The 22,061-nt window shown below is 39.7% G+C and overlaps 1 protein-coding gene across 3 annotated transcripts in view; it reads left to right on the top strand.

Moving 5' to 3' along the window:
• Positions 1 to 22,061, top strand: part of BANK1 (B cell scaffold protein with ankyrin repeats 1) — a 1,061,267-nt gene that overhangs the window by 376,155 nt on the left and 663,051 nt on the right. For all 3 annotated transcript variants that reach the window (XM_075350716.1, XM_075350725.1, XM_075350707.1), the window contains exon 7: positions 17,638 to 17,834. In XM_075350716.1, coding sequence (XP_075206831.1) covers positions 17,638 to 17,834 — 197 coding nt within the window. The remainder of the gene's footprint in view (positions 1 to 17,637; positions 17,835 to 22,061) is intronic.

Below are 22,061 nucleotides of genomic sequence, written 5' to 3'. Positions count from 1 at the left end.
TCAGTGACAATCAGCGAGTCCAACAGCTCTGTTTATTTTGAAGGAACGCCCCCTCCAGAGCCACTAAGCTCACTGATTAGCTTCATCAATATTGATTTAGTCAATCCCAGGCACTGCTAATGTCTGCTGACATGAACCCAACTGAAACACCTAAGAGGAACTCTGAAGAGTCTCCATCCAGCATTTAGGTGCTAAAAGAGGTTGTTCTTGAAGAACATAAAAACATATATGATGCAATATGTCACCAACTTGTTCATTCCTTGCCTAGGACACTTGAAGTCATGCAAAATACTAGATGTAGGTGTTTTGATGGGGGGTATATTCATTTTTATATTAACTAATTTTTTTAACCTACAGAAATTGGCCAAAAACACTGAGCCAAAGGTAAACCAGGTATACTGATTGTAGTCAAAAACACAATTATTAAACCTGTAAGGACAGCTGCATACATTGAAGTGTACACAACCTTCTTCTTTTTTTTTGTCTCCCCTTATATGCAGCGGCATTATATGAATAAAAGCATTGGGGAGCTTTTAGTTATCAAATTCTCAATCTAAAGGCATACACTCACCTTTCCCACCTTTTCAGCTATAAGTTTCCATCCAGTGTTTCTTAGGGAATTTTCATTCATCCAGGAGAACACATATGAAGTAAGACACTGATGTTTAACAGGATTTCCTTGAACACAATCTTTATTTTAGTTTATCCCAAATATGTTCAATGGAGTTGAAGTTTAAAGGGAACTAACTACCAGTTTTTTGCCCTATAAACTAAAAACAGCGCTATAAAGGTGTTAGGATGCTGATTAAAACGATACCTTTAGATAAGAAATTTGAGGCTTGATTGCAGAAAACGTTTTGTGGAAACCTTCAGAAATGTCATACTTTGTGCAGTGGCTTAAGCATCGGAGCAGAACTTTGGGTTCTCTGTAATGATTCCTCCACCTGCCTTGCCTCCTTTTCTCCATTTTAATTTTGTGCCTTAGCCGTCATTACTGCTCTTGGTCATGCGTGCACATTGCTATTTTGACGTTGTCATTAGAGATGGGCAATGTTCGAGGTTCTCTAATTTCATGATCGAGTGATCTTGGGGGGTGTTCGAGTCGTTTGACAAACTCGAACGATTTGCTAAAAGTTCGGCAGTTCGAGTTACGTTCGAGAACGGTTTGATCACCAAAAGCGTGGCTTTTCACAGTAACTATGTGTGCACCTTGCATATCTGCATGCGTCCTGCATACCAAGGACAATCCCTCTCTCTTTCCTACTCACCGATCACGGGCGTCTCGCTGCACGGCTGTCACAAATCTCCAGCGACATTTCCTCTTTTGAAAATGGCTGCCGCTTCATTATTCAATTAGTTATTCCGTGCTTTCCTCGCCCACTGGCGCCCATGATTGGTTGCAGTCAGACACGCCCCCACGATGAGTGACAGCTGTCTCACTGCAACCAATCACAGCCGCCGGTGGGCGGGTCTATATCGTGCAGTAAAATAAATAAATAAATAATAATAATAAAAAAAATTGCGATTCCCCCCATATTTTATACCAGCCAGGATAAAGCCACACAGCTGGAGGCTGGTATTGTCAGGATGGAGAGCACCACGTCATGGGGAGCTCACCACCCTAACAATATCACCCAGCAGCCGCCCGGAATTGCCGCATCCATTAGATGCGGCAGTCCTGGGACTCTACCCAGCTCATCCCGAATTGCCCTGGTGCGGTGGCAATCAGGGTAATAAGGAGTTAATCATGGCAGGCGTCTCCCCGAGATACCTTCCATGATTAAACTGTAAGTGAAAGTAAAGAAACATACACAGCGAAAAATTCTTTATTTGGAATAAAAGACAAAAAACACCTCATTTACCTCTTTATTAATCCCCAAATACCCCTCCAGGTCCGAAGTAATCGACACGAAACTGTCAGCTCTGCTACATGAAGATGACAGGAAGCGCCGTAGAACACGATCGCTGTGTCCTCTCCATGTAGCACCTGAAGTGAATCGCGCTGTCTCTAGAGACTTCAGTCTGCAATGCAGACGTCAAAATTACCAAATCTGCCAATGTTTCTCATTAGAGCCAGTGGCAGAATGCTTAGAGCTCTCGCCTAAGAAGCATTGGTTCACGAGTTCAAGTCCCAGCCGTCCCGAGAAAGAATTTAATCTATTTTAAAATCTAATTATTATTTATTTCAAATTATAACTTAATTTAATTATGCACTGAGGGGTGGATGATGGGGGTTGTAGTGCCTGCGGTGATGATGGTGGTTGTAGGGCCTGCATGTGTGCGTGATGAGTGCGGTACTGCCAGAGTTCGCCCGCCCATCCATCCATCCGCCCATTCGCCCGCCCATCCGTCCGCCCGCTCATCCATCCATCCATCCGCCTGCCCATCCATCCTTGCATCTGAACAATCTGCTTCTAGATTCTCTACTGCAGTATAAAGCTAAATATTACCAAATCTGCCTATGTTTCTTATTAGAGCCAGTGGCTCAATTGTTAGAGCTCTCGCCTAGGAAGCACGCGTTCAAGTCCCTGCCGCACTGGTAAAGAATTTAATTTATTTTTAATTATAATTATTATTTATTTATAATTATAATTAAATTTAATTATGCACTGAGGGGAGGAGCCGGACATCAGCTGTGAGCTGCGGGACACACCTCTACAATTGGAGCAGTTCACGGAATGAGGCTGCATTACTCTCTCCTCTCTCTTCTCTCTCTCTCCCTCTCTCTCTCTTTTTTTCTCTTTCTTTCTCTCTCTCTTTCTCTCTCTCTCCCTCTCTCTCTCTTCTCTCTTTTTTTCTCTTTCTCTCTCTCTCTATCTCTTTTTCTCTCTCTTTTTCTCTCTTTTTCTCTCTCTTTTTCTTTTTTTCCCTCTCTCTATTTCTCTCTCCTCTCTCCTCTTTCTCTCCTCATTCTCTTCTCTCTCTCTTCTCTCTCTCTCCCTCTCTCTCTCTTTTTCTCGCTCTTTCTCTCTCCCTTTATCTCTCTCCCTCTCTCCTCTCTCTTTTTCTCTCTTTCTCTCTCTCTTTTTTGCTCTCTCTTTTTCTCTTTTTCCCTCTCTCTCTCCTCTCTCCCCTCTCCTCTCTCTTCTCTCTTTCTCTTCTCTCTCTCTCTTCTCTCCTCTTCTTTTCTCTTCTCTCTCTCTTCTCTCTCCTCTCTCTCTTCTCTCTCTTCTCTCCCCTCTCTTCTCTATCCTCTCTCTCTTCTCACTCTCCTCTCTCTCTTTTCTCTCTCTCTCTCCTCTCTCTCTTCTCTCTCTCTTCTCTCTCCTCTCTCTCTCTATTCTCTCTCTTCTCTCTCCTCTCTCTTTTCTCTCCTCTTCTCTCTCTCTCTTCTCTCTCTCTCCCTCTCTTCTCTTTTATCTCTTTTTTTCTCTCTTTTCTCTCTCTTTTCTCTCTCTTTTCTTTCTCTTTTCTCTCTTTTCTCTCTCTATTCTCTATCTTCTCTCTCTCTCAGACCTGGCGATGATCAGCTGATGCGGTCACCTGACGGAATCAGCTGACACTATAGTCGAGCGGTGAGGCCGGCTTTTTACCGCCCGGCCGGCTAAACTATCAGCTGATGCTGTCGGACAGGAGTCTGCACTGAAGTTTGTAGTTCTGTTTTTTTTTTGCACTGATGCATCAGCTGATTGTATAAAAGCCGTTTATACAATCAGCTGCTGTGTCATATGATTCAGGCCCTTGAACCTGACACATCCCCTGATCGCTTTGCAGCAAACCGATCAGATGATATTGAGAAATATATGTATTCAGCTCACCCCTCTTCACTCTAGGATCCACCACCGATGCACGGAACGCCCTGGCCCGGGCGGAGAGACACAGTCATGGAGAGAAAAAATATCCAGCATCGGATAGATGGAGAGATTAGGATAAAACTGAGAATTTTATTAAATCCATTAAAAGCAGGATGCAACACGCAAAAGGAGCATGAGGACACACAGTGGAAAACACGAGACTTATCCTACGCGTTTCAACCTTGCGGTCTTAGTCATGGATTGTTTGGTATCTCCAGAATGAAATATTTAAGACATATGCAAAAAAGGGACATCATAGGAAGAGATCATTGTGCTAATTAAGAACAAACATTCACAAGATGTGCACTCGTTTAAAATTACGGGGAGAAAAACACAATGAAATCACGATGCGATATAAAAACAGAGATATCAAAAAATAAACACAAACTAGTGAAAAAAATGCATAAAGGACAGATAAAAATGAATGTATGTATATCATAAAATAAAAACATATATATCCATGCATATGAAATTTGAGGAAGCAAAAAGAAATTTGTTGTGCATATATATATATATATACACACACATGCACACATGCAGGATTATAAAGAAAGCAGGAAACTCATTAGAGGATGGGTAAGTACCCCCCCAATAAACATTGGAGTTGGAAAAAAAAAAAAACCCTGTTTTTATATCGAATGTCAAGTGCCTTGCTGATTTATTGTTTCAGTGAAAGCTGCCACGCTTATATGTAAAATGTTTTCACTTTTACTGAGTCGCAGATGCGGCTAGTTGGGGCCGGACACTGAAACACGCCACAGCAGAAGCTGCAGCGTGATTCATATGCGGCCACGACGAGAACCGCAGCAGCGGCACAGTGTATACCAGCACCATCAAAACATGTAATGAACTGGTTGTTATAAAGTTGAAAAAATGTGGCATGTTGTTGGAAAACTAGTAATTATAATATGTATTAATGTGAAGACATCAATGTGAATGATAGAAAAAGAGGAGTTCCTTCGTCAGGTGTGTAAAAAATGTATATATCAGGGAAAATGAATTTATATTATATGTGTGTTGTTTGTATGTATGAATTTTTGTAAAATGAATACCTTTTTTAGGTGTATTGTGTAATGAGATCCTGACGAGTGTTTAAACCATGCGGTATACGGGTATTAAGTTTAAAAATCCAAAAGGATTCCCTGTTTAGGAGTTTTCTCCTGTGATCTCCCCCTCTGGTTGGCTTAAACACTTTTTCTATACCCATAAATCGGAATGTACCAAGACATCTATTGTGTATGTCTACAAAATGTTTGGAAACTGCTGAGATATTGACGGCAGATACATTTAATGTATCTGACATGTGTCGTCTAATTCGTTTTTTTAGAGGACCACCTGTACAACCTATATATTGAATTTTACAGGTGGTACATTAAGCAAGGTAGACTAAATAGGGAGTATTGCAATTAATGTAGCTCTTTATGTTGTAAATAGCACCAGTATGTGTGGAAGCAAAGGTTTTACTTTTATTCACATATTTACATGAAATGCAGTGGTTGTGTCCACAGCCATAGAAGCCAGAGCAGGATAACCACGTTTTCCCTGTTATTTGGCTATTGATGACACTTGGCGATAAGATATTAGCTAGGCTCATTGCCCGTTTGGCTACAAAATTGATTTTATACTTCTCAAGAATAGTATGTAAGTTGGCATCTTGATGTAATAAAGGCAGATATTTCTTTATGATTTTGATTATTTCGTTATATTGTGGAGAAAAGGTGGTACTAAAGGTGACATTATTGTACATTTGATTTTTGTTCTTGTTTTTACATTTGAATAGATCTACTCTCTCTATGTTGTTCACTATTGTATGTGCTCGTTGGAGGCACCAATTTGAGTAACCTCTGCATTTTAATCTAGCCAAAGTTTTTTTTGACTCTAGGGGGAATATGTCGGATCTGGAGCAGTTTCTCTTGACTCTAATTAGTTCTCCTAGGGGGATGTTTTTGATCGTGTGCGGAGGATGACAGGAGAGTTACAGTCTGTTTCTTTTTTATACGGATAAGCATCAATTTTATTTAGATTGCTAATCAAGGTAACATCTAAGTAATTGATTTTATTGGGATGTGTAGAAAAGGTGAATTTTAAATTAAAAGGGTTAGAATTAACAACATCAACAAAACATTTAGCTTCTTCTGGGGTACCTTTCCATATTATTAATAAATCGTCTATGTACCTGGTGTAAAAGATGATATGATCTGCAAATAAATTATTTTGTATGTTGAAAATGTAAATTTCTTCAAACATAGCCACTACAATGTTAGCTAATGAGGGGGGAAATTTCCCCCCCATACTAACTCCGCATCTCTGTAAAAAGAACTCATTGTCAAAAGAAAAATAATTATGTGCTAATAAAAAATTAACAGCAGAAATGATAAAGTCCTGGATCTTAAAAGGTTAAGAACTGTGATTTCTGAGAAATTGGTATATGCAGTCAATGGCCACATGGTGGGGAATAGATGGGTAAAGACTGATAATGTCACAGGTCATCCATAAATAATCAGAGTGCCATGTTATAGAGTCAACATTATACAGTAGCGCTGTAGTGTCCCTCAAAAAGCTGGGAAGTTCCTTAACCAGAGGTTGAAGAAAAAAGTCAATCCATGATCCCAGTTTTTCCCCTAAAGAGCCAATACCCGAGATTATGGGTCTAATGGGGGGAGGGAAAACCCCCTTATGAATTTTGGGGAGAGCATGGTATATTGGAATCACTGGATGATCAACCTCTAGGTATTCATACATTTTTTGTGTATAAACCCCTTTGCAAAGTCCCTCATCCAAACATTTGTCAATTTTTTCCTTGAATAATTTGGTAGGGTCTCCTTTCAAATGTGCATAGGTACTGGTGTCATTGAGAATGTCTTTATTGATTTTGAAGTATAATGCAGAGTCCACAATAACAATCCCTCCCCCCTTATCCACCTCTCTGATCACCAAGTTTGTGTTGGATTTTGGATTGCAGATTGTCGAGGCGCACCGGATCTGACTCAATTTTTTCCTGAAAAACATCCAGGATAGAAGGTCTAGATTGTAAGGGGTAGAAATAAGGATTGGAAGTCCTAAAAATTTCCTCAGGTAGTTTATCATAGTTTCTTGATTCAGTTTCAAGGGCTCTTAGATCGGTCAATCTGACTAATTCATTGAATCCTGGAACAATATTAGTTTCAGAAGTATTGTTGTTTGTCAAGGAATCAACATTGATGTTGATAGTTGAATCTTCAACAAAATGACATTTTAATGTGAGATTCCTTGCGAATTTATTTATATCCAGAAGAGTATTGAAAATATCAAATTTTTTTGTGGGGCAAAAATTAAGGCCCTTGGATAAAACTGAAATTTGATGCTGTGAAATGATCTGAGCAGATAGATTCCATACTGGGCATGTTAATGCCTCTTCTTCTTTTTGCGGCGATCTGGATAACGATTGCTTGTTGTGCTTCCTTCCACCTCTTCGTATGAGTTTTTTGAAAAGGTTTTTGCATTATTTTGGTGTTACTACTATTTGTTAGTGTTTCCTCTGTTCCTTCAGAAGATGAATCTGTGGAATTGTCAGCTGTATAATTAGTAGAAGCTGAGGAGACACTTATTTCCCCAAAGCTGACTTTTCTGTTACGATTCTTGTAAAAAGGCTTTTTGTTGTATTTATTATTATGTTGTTGTGGATTGGAAGGATGATCGCCATGTATAGATTTTATTCATTTTATAATCAAGAACATATCTTTCAAATTTATTTTTCTTTCTATTAGCAATATTATCTTCAAGGGCAGTAAGGCATTTGTTTAAATTTTCTTGCATTATTTTAAAGTCTTTGTGGTCTCTAAATTTTTCCAATGCGGTTTCTGTTTCTGTAAGTTGTTTTTTGATGTTGTCTAATTCTAATTCTTCATGTTTGACTATCAGTTCCATTAATTTGATGGAGCAGCTGGATAAAACAGCATTCCAACTATTCAGAAAATCTTCAGTATAAAAGGAAAATGAGGGATTTTTTAAAATCCTTAAACCGCGAGGAATCATATTTTTTTCTATGTAGGAACATAAAGAGGTAGAGTCCCACCATAATTTTGCTTCCTTGATTTTATTTTTTTCGAGTTGTTTGTGAAGGAGTAAAAAGTCTTCATTCACATGTGTTTGTAAGTCCCCTGCCTGCTGATCTGATGTAGTTGGATCAGAGTGCATGTTGAAAATGGCATCAAATTTAGATCTCCTATTTTTTGATGGATGCATAATTGAGTGGAAATAGTAAAAGTGTAAAACCACTATGCATATAAAAATCACAGTAGTATAGAGGGAGCACGAAAAACAGAAACCAACGTGATATAGAAAAATAAATGTGTTCAGCTCACCCCTCTTCACTCTAGGATACACCACCGATGCACGGAACGCCCTGGCCCGGGCGGAGAGACACAATCATGGAGAGAAAAAATATACAGCATCTGATAGATGGAGAGATTAGGATAAAACTGAGAATTTTATTAAATCCATTAAAAGCAGAATGCAACACGCAAAAGGAGCATGGGGACACACAGTGAAAAACACGAGACTTATCCTACGCGTTTCAACCTTGCGGTCTTAGTCATGGATTGTTTGGTATCTCCAGAATGAAATATTTAAGACATATGCAAAAAAGGGGCATCATAGGAAGAGATCATTGTGCTAATTAAGAACAAACATTCACAAGATGTGCACTCGTTTAAAATTTCGAGGAGAAAAACACAATGAAATCACGATGTGATATAAAAACAGAGATATCAAAAAAGAAACACAAACTAGTGAAAAAAATGCATAAAGGACAGATAAAAATGAATGTATGTATATCATAAAATAAAAACATTATATCCATGCATATGAAATTTGAGGAAGCAAAAAGAAATTTGTTGTGCATATATATATATATATACATACTCATGCATATGTTTATGCATGTATATACACACACATGCACACATACAGGATTATAAAGAAAGCAGAAAAATCATTAGAGGATGGGTAAGTACCTCCCAATACATTATAGCTAATTAGTTTTCCAATAACATGCTACACTTTTTCAACTTTATAACAACAAGTTTATTACAAGCATCGCTGGTGCTGGTATACACTGTGCCGCTGCTGCGGTTCTTGTCGTGGCCGCATATGAATCACACTGCAGCCTCTGCTGCGGCGTGTTTTAGTGTCCGGCCCCGACGAGCCGCATCTGCGGCTCAGTAAAAGTGAAAACATTTTACATATAAGCGTGGCAGCTTTCACTGAAACAATAAATCAGCAAGGCACTTGACATTCGATATAAAAACAGGGTTTGTTTTTTTTTTTCAACTCCAATGTTTATTGGGGGTACTTACCCATCCTCTAATGAGTTTCCTGCTTTCTTTATAATCCTGCATGTGTGCATGTGTGTGTGTATATACATGCATAAACATATGCATGAGTATGTATATATATATTTATATGCACAACAAATTTCTTTTTGCTTCCTCAAATTTCATATGTATGGATATAATGTTTTTATTTTATGATGTACATACATTCATTTTTATCTGTCCTTTATGCATTTTTTCACTAGTTTGTGTTTATTTTTTGATATCTCTGTTTTTATATCACATCTTGATTTCATTGTGTTTTTCTCCTCGTAATTTTAAACGAGTGCACATCTTGTGAATGTTTGTTCTTAATTAGCACAATGATCTCTTCCTATGACGCCCCTTTTTTGCATATGTCTTAAATATTTCATTCTGGAGATACCAAACAATCCATGACTAAAGGCTACTTTACACACTGCGATATCGGTCCCGATATCGCTAGTGTGGGTACCCGCCCCCATCTGTTGCGCGACACGGGCAAATCGCTGTCCGTGCCGCACAACATCGCCCAGAGCCGTCACACATACTTACCTGTCCGGCGACGTCGCGGTGACCGGCGAACCGCCTCCTTTCTAAGGGGGCGGTCCGTGCGGCGTCACAGCGACGTCACTGAAGCGTCACTGAACCACCGACCAATAGCAGCGGAGGGGCGGAGATGAGCGGGACGTAACATCCCACCCACCTCCTTCCTTCCGCATAGCAGCAGGGAGGCAGGTAAGGGGAGCTTCCTCGTTCCTGCGGTGTCACACGCAGCGATGTGTGCTGCCGTAGGAACGAGGAACAACTTTGTTACTGCTGCAGTAACGATTTTTAAGAATGGACCCCAATGTCGCCGATTAGCGATTTTGCACGTTTTTGCAACGATGCAAAATCGCTTATCGGTGTCACACGCAACGTCATCGCAAATGCGGCTGGATGTGCGTCACAAATTCCGTGACCCCAACGACTCCACATTAGCAATGTCGCAGCGTGTAAAGCCCACTTAAGACCGCAAGGTTGAAACGCGTAGGATAAGTCTCGTGTTTTTCACTGTGTGTCCCCATGCTCCTTTTGTGTGTTGCATCCTGCTTTTAATGGATTTAATAAAATTCTCAGTTTTATCCTAATCTCTCCGTCTATCAGATGCTGGATATTTTTTCTCTCCATGATTGTGTCTCTCCGCCCGGGCCAGGGCGTTCCGTGCATCGGTGGTGTATCCTAGCGTGAAGAGGGGTGAGCTGAACACATTTATTTTTCTATATCACGTTGGTTTCTGTTTTTCGTGCTCCCTCTATACTACTGTGATTTTTATATGCATAGTGGTTTTCCACTTTTACTATTTCCACTCAATTATGGATCCACCAAAAAATAGGAGATCTAAATTTGATGCCATTTTCAACATGCACTCTGATCCAACTACATCAGATCAGCAGGCAGGGGACTTACAAACACATGTGAATGAAGACTTTTTACTCCTTCACAAACAACTCGAAAAAAATAAAATCAAGGAAGCAAAATTATGGTGGGACTCTACCTCTCTATGTTCCTACAAAGAAAAAAATATGATTCCTCGCGGTTTAAGGATTTTAAAAAATCCCTCATTTTCCTCTTATACTGAAGAATTTCTGAATAGTTGGAATGCTGTTTTATCCAGCTGCTCCATCAAATTAATGGAACTGATAGTCAAACATGAAGAATTAGAATTAGACAACATCAAAAAACAACTTACAGAAACAGAAACCGCATTGGAAAAATTTAGAGACCACAAAGACTTTAAAATAATGCAGGAAAATTTAAACAAACGCCTTACTGCCCTTGAAAATAATATTGCTAATAGAAAGAAAAATAAATTTGAAAGAGATGTTCTTGATTATAAAATGAATAAAATCTATACATGGCGATCATCCTTCCAATCCACAACAACTCCGTATAATAATAAATAGAACAAAAAGCCTTTTTACAAGAATCGTAACAGAAAAGTCAGCTTTGGGGAAATAAGTGTCTCCTCAGCTTCTACTAATTATACAGCTGACAATTCCACAGATTCATCTTCTGAAGGAACAGAGGAAACACTAACAAATAGTAGTAACACCAAAATACTGCCAAAACCTTTTAAAAAAATGCATACGAAGAGGTGGAAGGAAGCACAACAAGCAATCGTTATCCAGATCGCCGCAAAAAGAAGAAGAGGCATTAACATGTCCAGTATGGAATCTATCTGCTCAGATCATTTCACAGCATCAAATTTCAGTTTTATCCAAGGGCCTTAATTTTTGCCCCACAAAAAAATTTGATATTTTCAATACTCTTCTGGATATAAATAAATTCGCAAGGAATCTCACATTAAAATGTCATTTTGTTCAAGATTCAACTATCAACATCAATGTTGATTCCTTGACAAACAACAATACTTCTGAAACTAATATTGTTCCAGGATTCAATGAATTAGTCAGATTGATCGATCTAAGAGCCCTTGAAACTGAATCAAGAAACTATGATAAACTACCTGAGGAAATTTTTAGGACTTCCAATCCTTATTTCTACCCCTTACAATCTAGACCTTCTATCCTGGATGTTTTTCAGGAAAAAATTGAGTCAGATCTGGTGCGCCTCGACAATCTGCAATCCAAAATCCAATACCAACTTGGTGATCAGAGAGGCGGATAAGGGGGGAGGGATTGTTATTGTGGACTCTGCATTATACTTTAAAATCAATAAAGACATTCCCAATGACACCAGTACCTATGCACATTTGAAAGGAGACCCTACCAAATTATTCAAGGAAAAAATTGCCAAATTTTTGGATGAGGGACTTTGCAAAGGGGTTTATACACAAAAAATTTATGAATACCTAAAGGTTGATCATCCAGTGATTCCAATATACCATGCTCTCCCCAAAATTCATAAGGGGGTTTTCCCTCCCCCCTTTAGACCCATAATCTTGGGTATTGGATCGTTAGTGGAAAAACTGGGATCATGGATTGAATTTTTTCTTCAACCTCTGATTAATGAACTTCCCGGCTTTTTGAGGGACACTAAAGCGCTACTGTATAATATTGACTCTATAACATGGCACTCTGATTATTTGTGGATGACCTGTGACATTATCAGTCTTTACCCATCTATTCCCCACCATGTGGCCATTGACTGCATATACCAATTTCTCAGAAATCACAGTTCTTACCCTCTCAAGATCCAGGACTTTATCATTTCTGCTGTTAATTTTTTATTAACACATAATTATTTTTCTTTTGACAATGAGTTCTTTTTACAGAGATGCGGAGTTAGTATGGGGGGGAAATTTCCCCCCTCATTAGCTAACATTGTAGTGGCTATGTTTGAAGAAATTTACATTTTCAACATACAAAATAATTTATTTGCAGATCATATCATCTTTTACACCAGGTACATAGACGATTTATTAATAATATGGAAAGGTACCCCAGAAGAAGCTAAATGTTTTGTTGATGTTGTTAATTCTAACCCTTTTAATTTAAAATTCACCTTTTCTACACATCCCAATAAAATCAATTAGTTAGATGTTACCTTGATTAGCAATCTAAATAAAATTGATGCTTATCCGTATAAAAAAGAAACAGACTGTAACTCTCCTGTCATCCTCCGCACACGATCAAAAACATCCCCCTAGGAGAACTAATTAGAGTCAAAAGAAACTGCTCCAGATCCGACATATTTCCCCTAGAGTAAAAAAAAACTTTGGCTAGATTAAAATGCAGAGGTTACTCAAATTGGTGCCTCCAACGAGCACATACAATAGTGAACAACATAGAGAGAGTAGATCTATTCAAATGTAAAAACAAGATCAAAAATCAAATGTACAATAATGTCACCTTTAGTACCACCTTTTCCCCACAATATGACGAAATAATCAAAATCATAAAGAAATATCTGCCTTTATTACATCAAGATGCCAACTTACATACTGTTCTTGAGAAGTATAAAATCAATTTTGTAGCCAAACGGGCAATGAGCCTAGCTAATATCTTGTCGCCAAGTGTCATCAATAGCCAAATAACAGGGAAAACTTGGTTATGCTGCTCTGGCTTCTATGGCTGTGGACACAACCACTGCATTTCATGTAAATATGTGAATAAAAGTAAAACCTTTGCTTCCACACATACTGGTGCTATATACAACATAAAGAGCTACATTAATTGCAATACTCCCTATTTAGTCTACCTTGCTGAATGTACCACCTGTAAAATTCAATATATAGGTTGTACTGGTGGTCCTCTAAAAAAACGAATTAGACGACACATGTCAGATACATTAAATGTATCTGCCGTCAATATCTCAGCAGTTTCCAAACATTTTGTAGACATACACAATAGATGTCTTGGTACATTCCGATTTATGGGTATAGAAAAAGTGTTTAAGCCAGCCAGAGGGGGAGATCACAGGAGAAAACTCCTAAACAGGGAATCCTTTTGGATTTTTAAACTTAATACCCGTATACCGCATGGTTTAAACACTCGTCAGGATCTCATTACACAATAAACCTAAAATAAAGTATTCATTTTACAAAAATTCATACATACGAACAACACACATATAATATAAATTCATTTTCCCTGATATATACATTTTTTACACACCTGACGAAGGAACTCCTCTTTTTCTATCATTCACATTGATGTCTTCACATTAATACATATTATAACTACTAGTTTTCCAACAACATGCCACATTTTTTCAACTTTATAACAACCAGTTCATTACATGTTTTGATGGTGTTGGTATGCACTGTGCCGCTGCTGCGGTTCTCGTCGTGGCCGCATATGAATCATGCTGCAGCTTCTGCTGCGGCGTGTTTTGGTGTCCGGCCCCGGCGAGCCACATCCACGGCTCAGCAATAGTGAAAACACTTTGATACATACATTTTTTGCCTGACGAAGAAACTCCTCTTTTTCTATTATTCACATTGATGTCTTCACATTAATGTACATTATAACTAATTAGTTTTCCAATAACATGCTACACTTTTTCAACTTTATAACAACAAGTTTATTACAAGTTTCGTTGGTGCTGGTATACACTGTGCCGCTGCTGCGGTTCTCGTCGTGGCCGCATATGAATCACACTGCAGCCTCTGCTGCGGGGTGTTTCAGTGTCCGGCCCCAACGAGTCGCATCTGCGGCTCAGTAAAAGTGAAAACATTTTACATATAAGCGTGGCAGCTTTCACTGAAACAATAAATCAGCAAGGCACTTGACATTGGATATAAAAACAGGGTTTTTTTTTTGTTTTTTTGTTTTTTTTTCAACTCCAATGTTTATTGGGGGGTACTTACCCATCCTCTAATGAGTTTCCTGCTTTCTTTATAATCCTGCATGTGTGCATGTGTGTGTATATCCATGCATAAACATATGCATGAGTATGTATATATTCAACAAATTTCTTTTTGCTTCCTCAAATTTCATATGCATGGATATAATGTTTGTATTTTATGATATACATACATTCAATTTTATCTGTCCTTTATGCTTTTTTTCACTAGTTTGTGTTTATTTTTTGATATATCTGTTTTTATATCACATCGTGATTTCATTGTGTTTTTCTCCCCGTAATTTTAAACGAGTGCACATCTTGTGAATGTTTGTTCTTAGTTAGCACAATGATCTCTTCCTATGATGCCCCTTTTTTGCATATGTCTTAAATATTTCATTCTGGAGATACCAAACAATCCATGACTAAGACTGCAAAGTTGAAACGCGTAGGATAAGTCTCGTGTTTTTCACTGTGTGTCCCCATGCTCCTTTTGCGTGTTGCATCCTGCTTTTAATGGATTTAATAAAATTCTCAGTTTTATCCTAATCTCTCCATCTATCCGATGCTGGATATTTTTTCTCTCCATGATTGGATCAGATGATATTGGATCTGGATTGGACGGCGCGGGACCCTTGATCCATGATTACTGTGGAGGGGGGTTCTTTATTTCAATAAAGATGGAGTCACTAATTGTTTTGTGTTTTATTTCTCATAAAAACATTTTTCTGTGTGTTTTGTTTTTTTTATCTGTACTAGAAATTCATGGTGGCCATGTCTAATATTGGCGTAACACCATGAATTTCGGGCTTAGGGCCAGTTGATAATATAAAGCTAGCCCTAACCCCATTATTACCCAGCGAGCCACCCATCACCAGGGCAGCTGGAAGAGTTGGATACAGTGCCAGAAGATGGCGCTTCTATGAAAGCGCCATTTTCTGGGTTGGCTCCGGACTTCAATTCGCAGCAGGGGTGCCCAGAAAGCTTGGGCACCCTGCACTCCGGATTCCAATCCCCAGCGCCTAGTTGCATCTGGCCGGACACAAAAATTGGGCGAAGCCTACGTCATTTTTTTTTTATTTTTTCATGAAACTCATGAAATAATTTAAAAAAAAAAAAAAAAGGGCTTCCCTATATTTTTGGTTCCCAGCCAGGTACAAATAGGCAGCTGGGAATTGGGGGCAGCCCGTAGCTGCCTGCTGTACCTGGCTAGCACACAAAAACATGGCGAAGCCCACGTAATTATTTTGGGGGGCAAAAAACTCCTGCATACAGTCCTGGATGGAGTATGCTGAGCCTTTTAGTTCTGCAGCTGCTGTCTGCTGTCTGTCTGTATGGAGGAAAGCAGACAGCAGCTGCAGAACTACAAGGCTCAGCATCCTCCATCCAGGACTGTATGCTGGAGGGAGAGACAGTGGGAGCAGAACTACAAGGCTCAGCATGCTCCATTTACTAGTGTATGCAGGAGTGCAGACTGCAGCTGCAGAACTACAAGGCTCAGCATGCTCCATTCACTAGTGTATGCAGGAGAGCAGAAAGCATCTGCAGAACTACAAGGCTCAGCATACTCCATCCAGGACTGTATACAGGAGTTTTTTGCCCACCAAAAAAATGACGTGGGCTTCGCCATATTTTTGTATGCTAGCCAGGTACAGCAGACAGGTACATCTGCCCCCAACCCTCAGCTGCCTATTTGTACCCGGCTGGGAACTAAAAATATAGGGAAGCCCTTTTTTTTAATTATTTCATGAATTTCATGAAATAATTAAAAAGAAACGACATGGGCTTCACCCCATTTTTGTGTCCAGCCAGGTACAACTAGGCAGATGGGGATTGGAATCCGCAGCACAGGTTGGCCCGAGGTATCTGGGCCCCTCTGCTGCGAATTTTAGTCTGCAGCCGCCCCAGAAAATGGCGCTTGACCCGACCATTAAGAAACTCCAATAAAGGGTAAAAAAAAAAGACACCACACAGAGAAAAAATACTTTAATAGAAATAACTACACAGACAAACTTAGAGACTCTATGTTTATTACTCCCTCTCACCCCTCCACAATGCTGGTCTTCTGTCTTCTTTCTCCTTCAACCCATGCAGCTCTGCTACATCAGACAGCACTGCATGGGAGGAAGACGCTGCTGCTCCCGTGCAGTCTGATCGCTCCCGTGCAGTCTAATCACTCAGTGAGTGAGCAGAGGCTGCGGGCTGTAAGCGGTGACGTCACCACTGCCACCGTTGAAATAGTAATCTGACAGTCGGGTTACTATAGCAACGGTGATCTCCGTTATTCACCGGCTGTGGCATCCAGTCCTTGCATGTGGGCTGACTCTGTAAAGAGCGCCGACATGCAGGAACAGGGAGCCAAGCATGTGCCCAAGTAACTCACTGGTACACGGAGATGCTCAAACGAGCACCGTGTACCAGAGAGATGCACTGACAGGACCTAGCATGACGTCTAGCCATGTGACCAGTCTGTAGCCAATGAGATAATACACACGTGACTGGTCACATGCTAAGATGACATCACAGACGGTCCTATCATTAGTGCTGGTTACCGGGAGGGTGCAGTGATGATCGGAAGGAAAAGTGACGGAAGACAGAGTGCAGGACGCGTCGCGGGGACCTGTAAGTGTTATGGCAATATTTATTAACTGTATGTGTACATGTGTAATGTGTTTGTATGTGTTTTTGTTTGCCTGCCATTGTTTTCAATGGAGTTCGAAGGTGTTCGTCGAACGTTCGCCGAACTACGCCGCTGTTCGACGAACCCGGACCGAACTCGAACAATAGGGGGTGGCTCATCTCTACTCTTACGGCTCTATAAGAGCCAGTTAAGTTCTTCTATACCAAACTGACTGACTTTCTTTCCTAAATATTTACACTTTTTAATAACACCAGTTACTGTTGAGCTTGGAATATTTAACAAGAAAAGCATTTCATGAGATGACTTTTTACAAGGCTAATAAATGCATTTTATACACTTGTAGCAATGTGGCTGAATGAAAAACACCAACTCAATGATTAAGAGGTGTCTCAAAACTATTGTCCATATATTGTACATTGCTTCACAAAAATATCTACAGATAGGTACGCAAACCAAACTAATCAGACATTTATGGCATTTATGGCATATGTTTTACTTACTGTATTGATTTGTACCTATAGATGGGGAGTTATATTAAAAATTAAATAGATATATTAATTAATTTATTTTCACTGTATTTTAGGTGGAAGTTCAGAAGAAATACCCACCTTACTGCACTGTGCAGCAAAGCTTGGACTCAAAGAAGTGGCACTTTTACTAATGCAAAGCCCGGCAGCAGATTGCATTTGTACCATCACCAACAAATATGGGGAAGATCCAGCAAAAATAGCTGAAAAGTATGGACACCTGGATATCCAGGCTATCATTATACAGCTAACAGTAAGCAACATTCCATTCAGATATATTATATTGCAGGTATATTGCAGTTTAATGATCACAACCAAAACATAAGTTGAGTACTTTGCTAATTTATAGTTGTATGCAGGGGCGGACACTGACAGCCTGAGGACACTGTGCAAGAAATTGTGCCTGCCCCCCCTTCCTCAACAGCAACAAAGCTGCATGTATAGATATATATCTCTACTACTACATCCATACACTGCACCTGTAATACAGTATACTACATCACTATACCCCCATGTACTACACCTGTAATATACTACAGCACTACACCCCAACATACTACACCTGTAATATACTACATCATTACACTCCCATGTACTACACCTGTAATATACTACATCACTACACCCCGAAGATACTACGCCTGTAATATACTACATCACTACATCCCCCATATACTACACCTGTAATACACTACGTCACTACACTCCCATGTACTACACTTGTAATATACTACATCACTACACCCCCATGTACTACATCTGTAATATACTACATCACTACACCCCATGTACTACACCTGTAATATACTACATGACTTCACCCCCCATGTACTACACCTGTAATATACTACATAACTACACCCCCCATGTACTACACCTGTAATATACTACATCACTACATCCCCATATACTACACCTGTAATATACTACATCACTATACCCCCATATACTACACCTGTAATATACTACATCACTACACCCCCATATACTACACCTGTAATATACTACATCACTACACCCCCATGTACTACACCTGTAATATACTACATAACTATAACCCCCATGTACTACACTTGTAATATATTATATCACTACACCCCCATGTACTACATTTGTAATATACTACATCACTACACCCTCATATACTACACCTGTAATATACTACATCACTACACGCCCCATTTACTACACCTGTACTATACTACATCCCTACACTTCTCATACACTATACCTGTAATATACTACATCACTACACCCCCAATATTAGTCTCCACTCACCTCCCCCTACTTATTTTCCATTCCTCGTATTACTAAAAAAAAGTACACCTGTAATACACTACGTCACTACACTCCCATGTACTACACTTGTAATATACTACATCACTACACCCCCATGTACTACATCTGTAATATACTACATCACTACACCCCATGTACTACACCTGTAATATACAACATCACTACACCCCCATGTATTACACCTGTAATATACTACATGACTTCACCCCCCATGTACTACACCTGTAATATACTACATAACTACACCCCCCATGTACTACACCTGTAATATACTACATCACTACATCCCCATATACTACACCTGTAATATACTACATCACTATACCCCCATATACTACACCTGTAATATACTACATCACTACACCCCCATATACTACACCTGTAATATACTACATCACTACACCCCCATGTACTACACCTGTAATATACTACATAACTATAACCCCCATGTACTACACTTGTAATATATTATATCACTACACCCCCATGTACTACATTTGTAATATACTACATCACTACACCCTCATATACTACACCTGTAATATACTACATCACTACACGCCCCATTTACTACACCTGTACTATACTACATCCCTACACTTCTCATACACTATACCTGTAATATACTACATCACTACACCCCCAATATTAGTCTCCACTCACCTCCCCCTACTTATTTTCCATTCCTCGTATTACTAAAAAAAAGTCACCACTCGCCTTTCCATATGGGTCCCCAGCACTGCTTCTTCCCTCCTCTCGGGGACCCGCAGCACCGCTTCTTCTTTCTGCTTGGGGCTTTGCAGCACCACATATTCTCTCTCTGCTTGGGGCCCCAGCTACTTCTCCTGCCAGGACCTTTTCAAATGACACACGCATGCGATGTACTGACGACATCAGGGAGTGCACGCATGTGTAACAGAGAAAGTACCGGGCAGGGAACAGAGGACAGATTCCTGTGTTCCGCTGTCTACACTGTGCGGAGCTGCAGGATTGCTCCCTGTCCGGCATGCTGCATGGGGTGAGGGCAATTTTACCAGGGCCCCCCAAAGCCTAGAGCTCCGGAAAACCTGTCAGATTGCCCTCATTATTAACCGACTAGCAAGGGCACCCTGAACCTCCGGGCACCTAGTATCATCATAGTTTTTAAGGTTGAAGGGAGACTCTAAGTCCATCTAGTTCAACCCATAGCCTAACATGTTGATCCAGAGGAAGGCAAAAAAAAACCCAATGTGGCAAACAAGTTCCAATGGGGAAAAAATTTCCTTCCTGACTCCACATCCGGCAATCAGACTAGTTCTCTGGATCAATAGCCTGTCATAAAATCTAATATACATAACTGGTAATATCAAATTTTTCAAGAAAGGCGTCCAGGCTCTGCTTAAATGTTAGTAGTGAATCACTCATTACAACATCATGCGGCAGAGAGTTCCACAGTCTCACTGCTCGTACAGTAAAGAATCCTCGTCTGTGTTTATGATTAAACCTTCTTTCCTCAAGACGTAGTGGATGCCCCCGTGTTCCAGTCGCAGGCCTAGGTGTAAAAAGATCTTTGGAAAGGTCTCTGTACTGTCCCCTCATATATTTATACATTGTGATTAGATCCCCCCTAAGCCTTCGTTTTTCCAAACTAAATAACCCCAAGTTTAATAACCTGTCTTGGTATTGCAGCCCACCCATTCCTCTAATAATCTTGGTCGCTCTTCTCTGCACCCTCTCCAGTTCAGCTATGTCCTTCTTATATATCGGTGACCAGAATTGTACACAGTATTCTAAGTGCGGTCGCACTAGTGACTTGTACAGAGGTAGAACTATATTTTTTTCATGAACACTTATACCTCTTTTAATACATCCCATTATTTTATTAGCCCTGGCAGCAGTTGCCTGACACTGTCCACTAAAGGGAAGTTTACCATCCACCCATACACCCAAGTCTTTTTCTGTGTCTGTTTTACCCAGTGTTCTACAATTAAGTACATAATCATAAATGTTATTTCCTCTACCCAAGTGCATGACCTTACATTTATCTACATTAAACTTCAATTGCCACTTCTCAGCCCAATCCTCCAATTTACATAAATCTCCCTGTAATATAAAATTATCCTCCTCTGTATTGATTACCCTGCAGAGTTTAGTATCATCTGCAAATATTGAAATTCTACTCCACATGCCCCCAACAAGGTCATTTATAAATATGTTGAAAAGAAGCGGGCCCAATACTGACTCCTGTGGTACCCCACTATGAACTGAGACCCAGTCCGAGTACGTACCATTAATAACCACCCTTTGTTTCCTATCACTGAGCCAGTTTTTAACCCAGTTACACATATTTTCCCCTATCCCCATTATTCTCATTTTATGTACCAACCTTTTGTGTGGCACCGTATCAAAAGCTTTTGAAAAGTCCATATACACAACATCCACTGCATTTCCCTGGTCCAGGCTTGAACTTACCTCTTCATAGAAGCTGATCAAATTAGTTTGACAGGATCGATCCCTCATAAACCCATGTTGATACTCTGTCATAAGGTTATTTTTCTTGAGATACTCCAGTATAGCATCTCTCAAGAAACCCTCAAGGATTTTACCAACTGTAGAGGTTAAACTTACCGGCCTATAATTTCCCGGCTCAGTTTTTGTCCCCTTTTTGAATATTGGCACCACATTTGCTATGCGCCAGTCCTGCGGTACCGACCCTGTTATTAAGGAATCTGAGAAGATTAAAAATAATGGTCTATCTATCACAGAACTCAATTCCTGTAGTACTCTGGGGTGTATGCCATCCGGGCCCGGAGATTTGTCAACCTTAGTGATTTCGAGGTGGCGGCGTACTTCCTGCTGGGTTAAGCAGGTAATATTCAAGGGTGAATTTATGGTATCACTGGTCATGTCATCTGCCATGGCATTTTCTTGTATAAAAACCGTAGAAAAAAAGTCATTCAACAGGTTGGCTTTACCCTCATCCCCTTCCACCATTTCACCAAGACTAGTGTTAAGGGGGCCAACACTATCGCTTTTCAGTTTTTTACTGTTTATGTAGTTAAAGAATATTTTAGGATTATTTTTACTTTCTCTCGCAATGAGTCTCTCTGTCTCAAACTTAGCTAACTTAATTTGCTTTTTACATATTTTATTTAATTTTCTATAATTATATAATGCCTCATCACTACCTACCCTCTTTAAT

The sequence above is a fragment of the Anomaloglossus baeobatrachus genome, chromosome 1 (genome assembly GCF_048569485.1).
Source record: "Anomaloglossus baeobatrachus isolate aAnoBae1 chromosome 1, aAnoBae1.hap1, whole genome shotgun sequence".
In the NCBI taxonomy this organism is placed as follows: Eukaryota; Metazoa; Chordata; class Amphibia; order Anura; family Aromobatidae; genus Anomaloglossus; species Anomaloglossus baeobatrachus.
The sequence above is the reverse complement of the archived record's forward strand: the minus strand, read 5'-3'. Positions and strand labels throughout refer to the sequence as shown.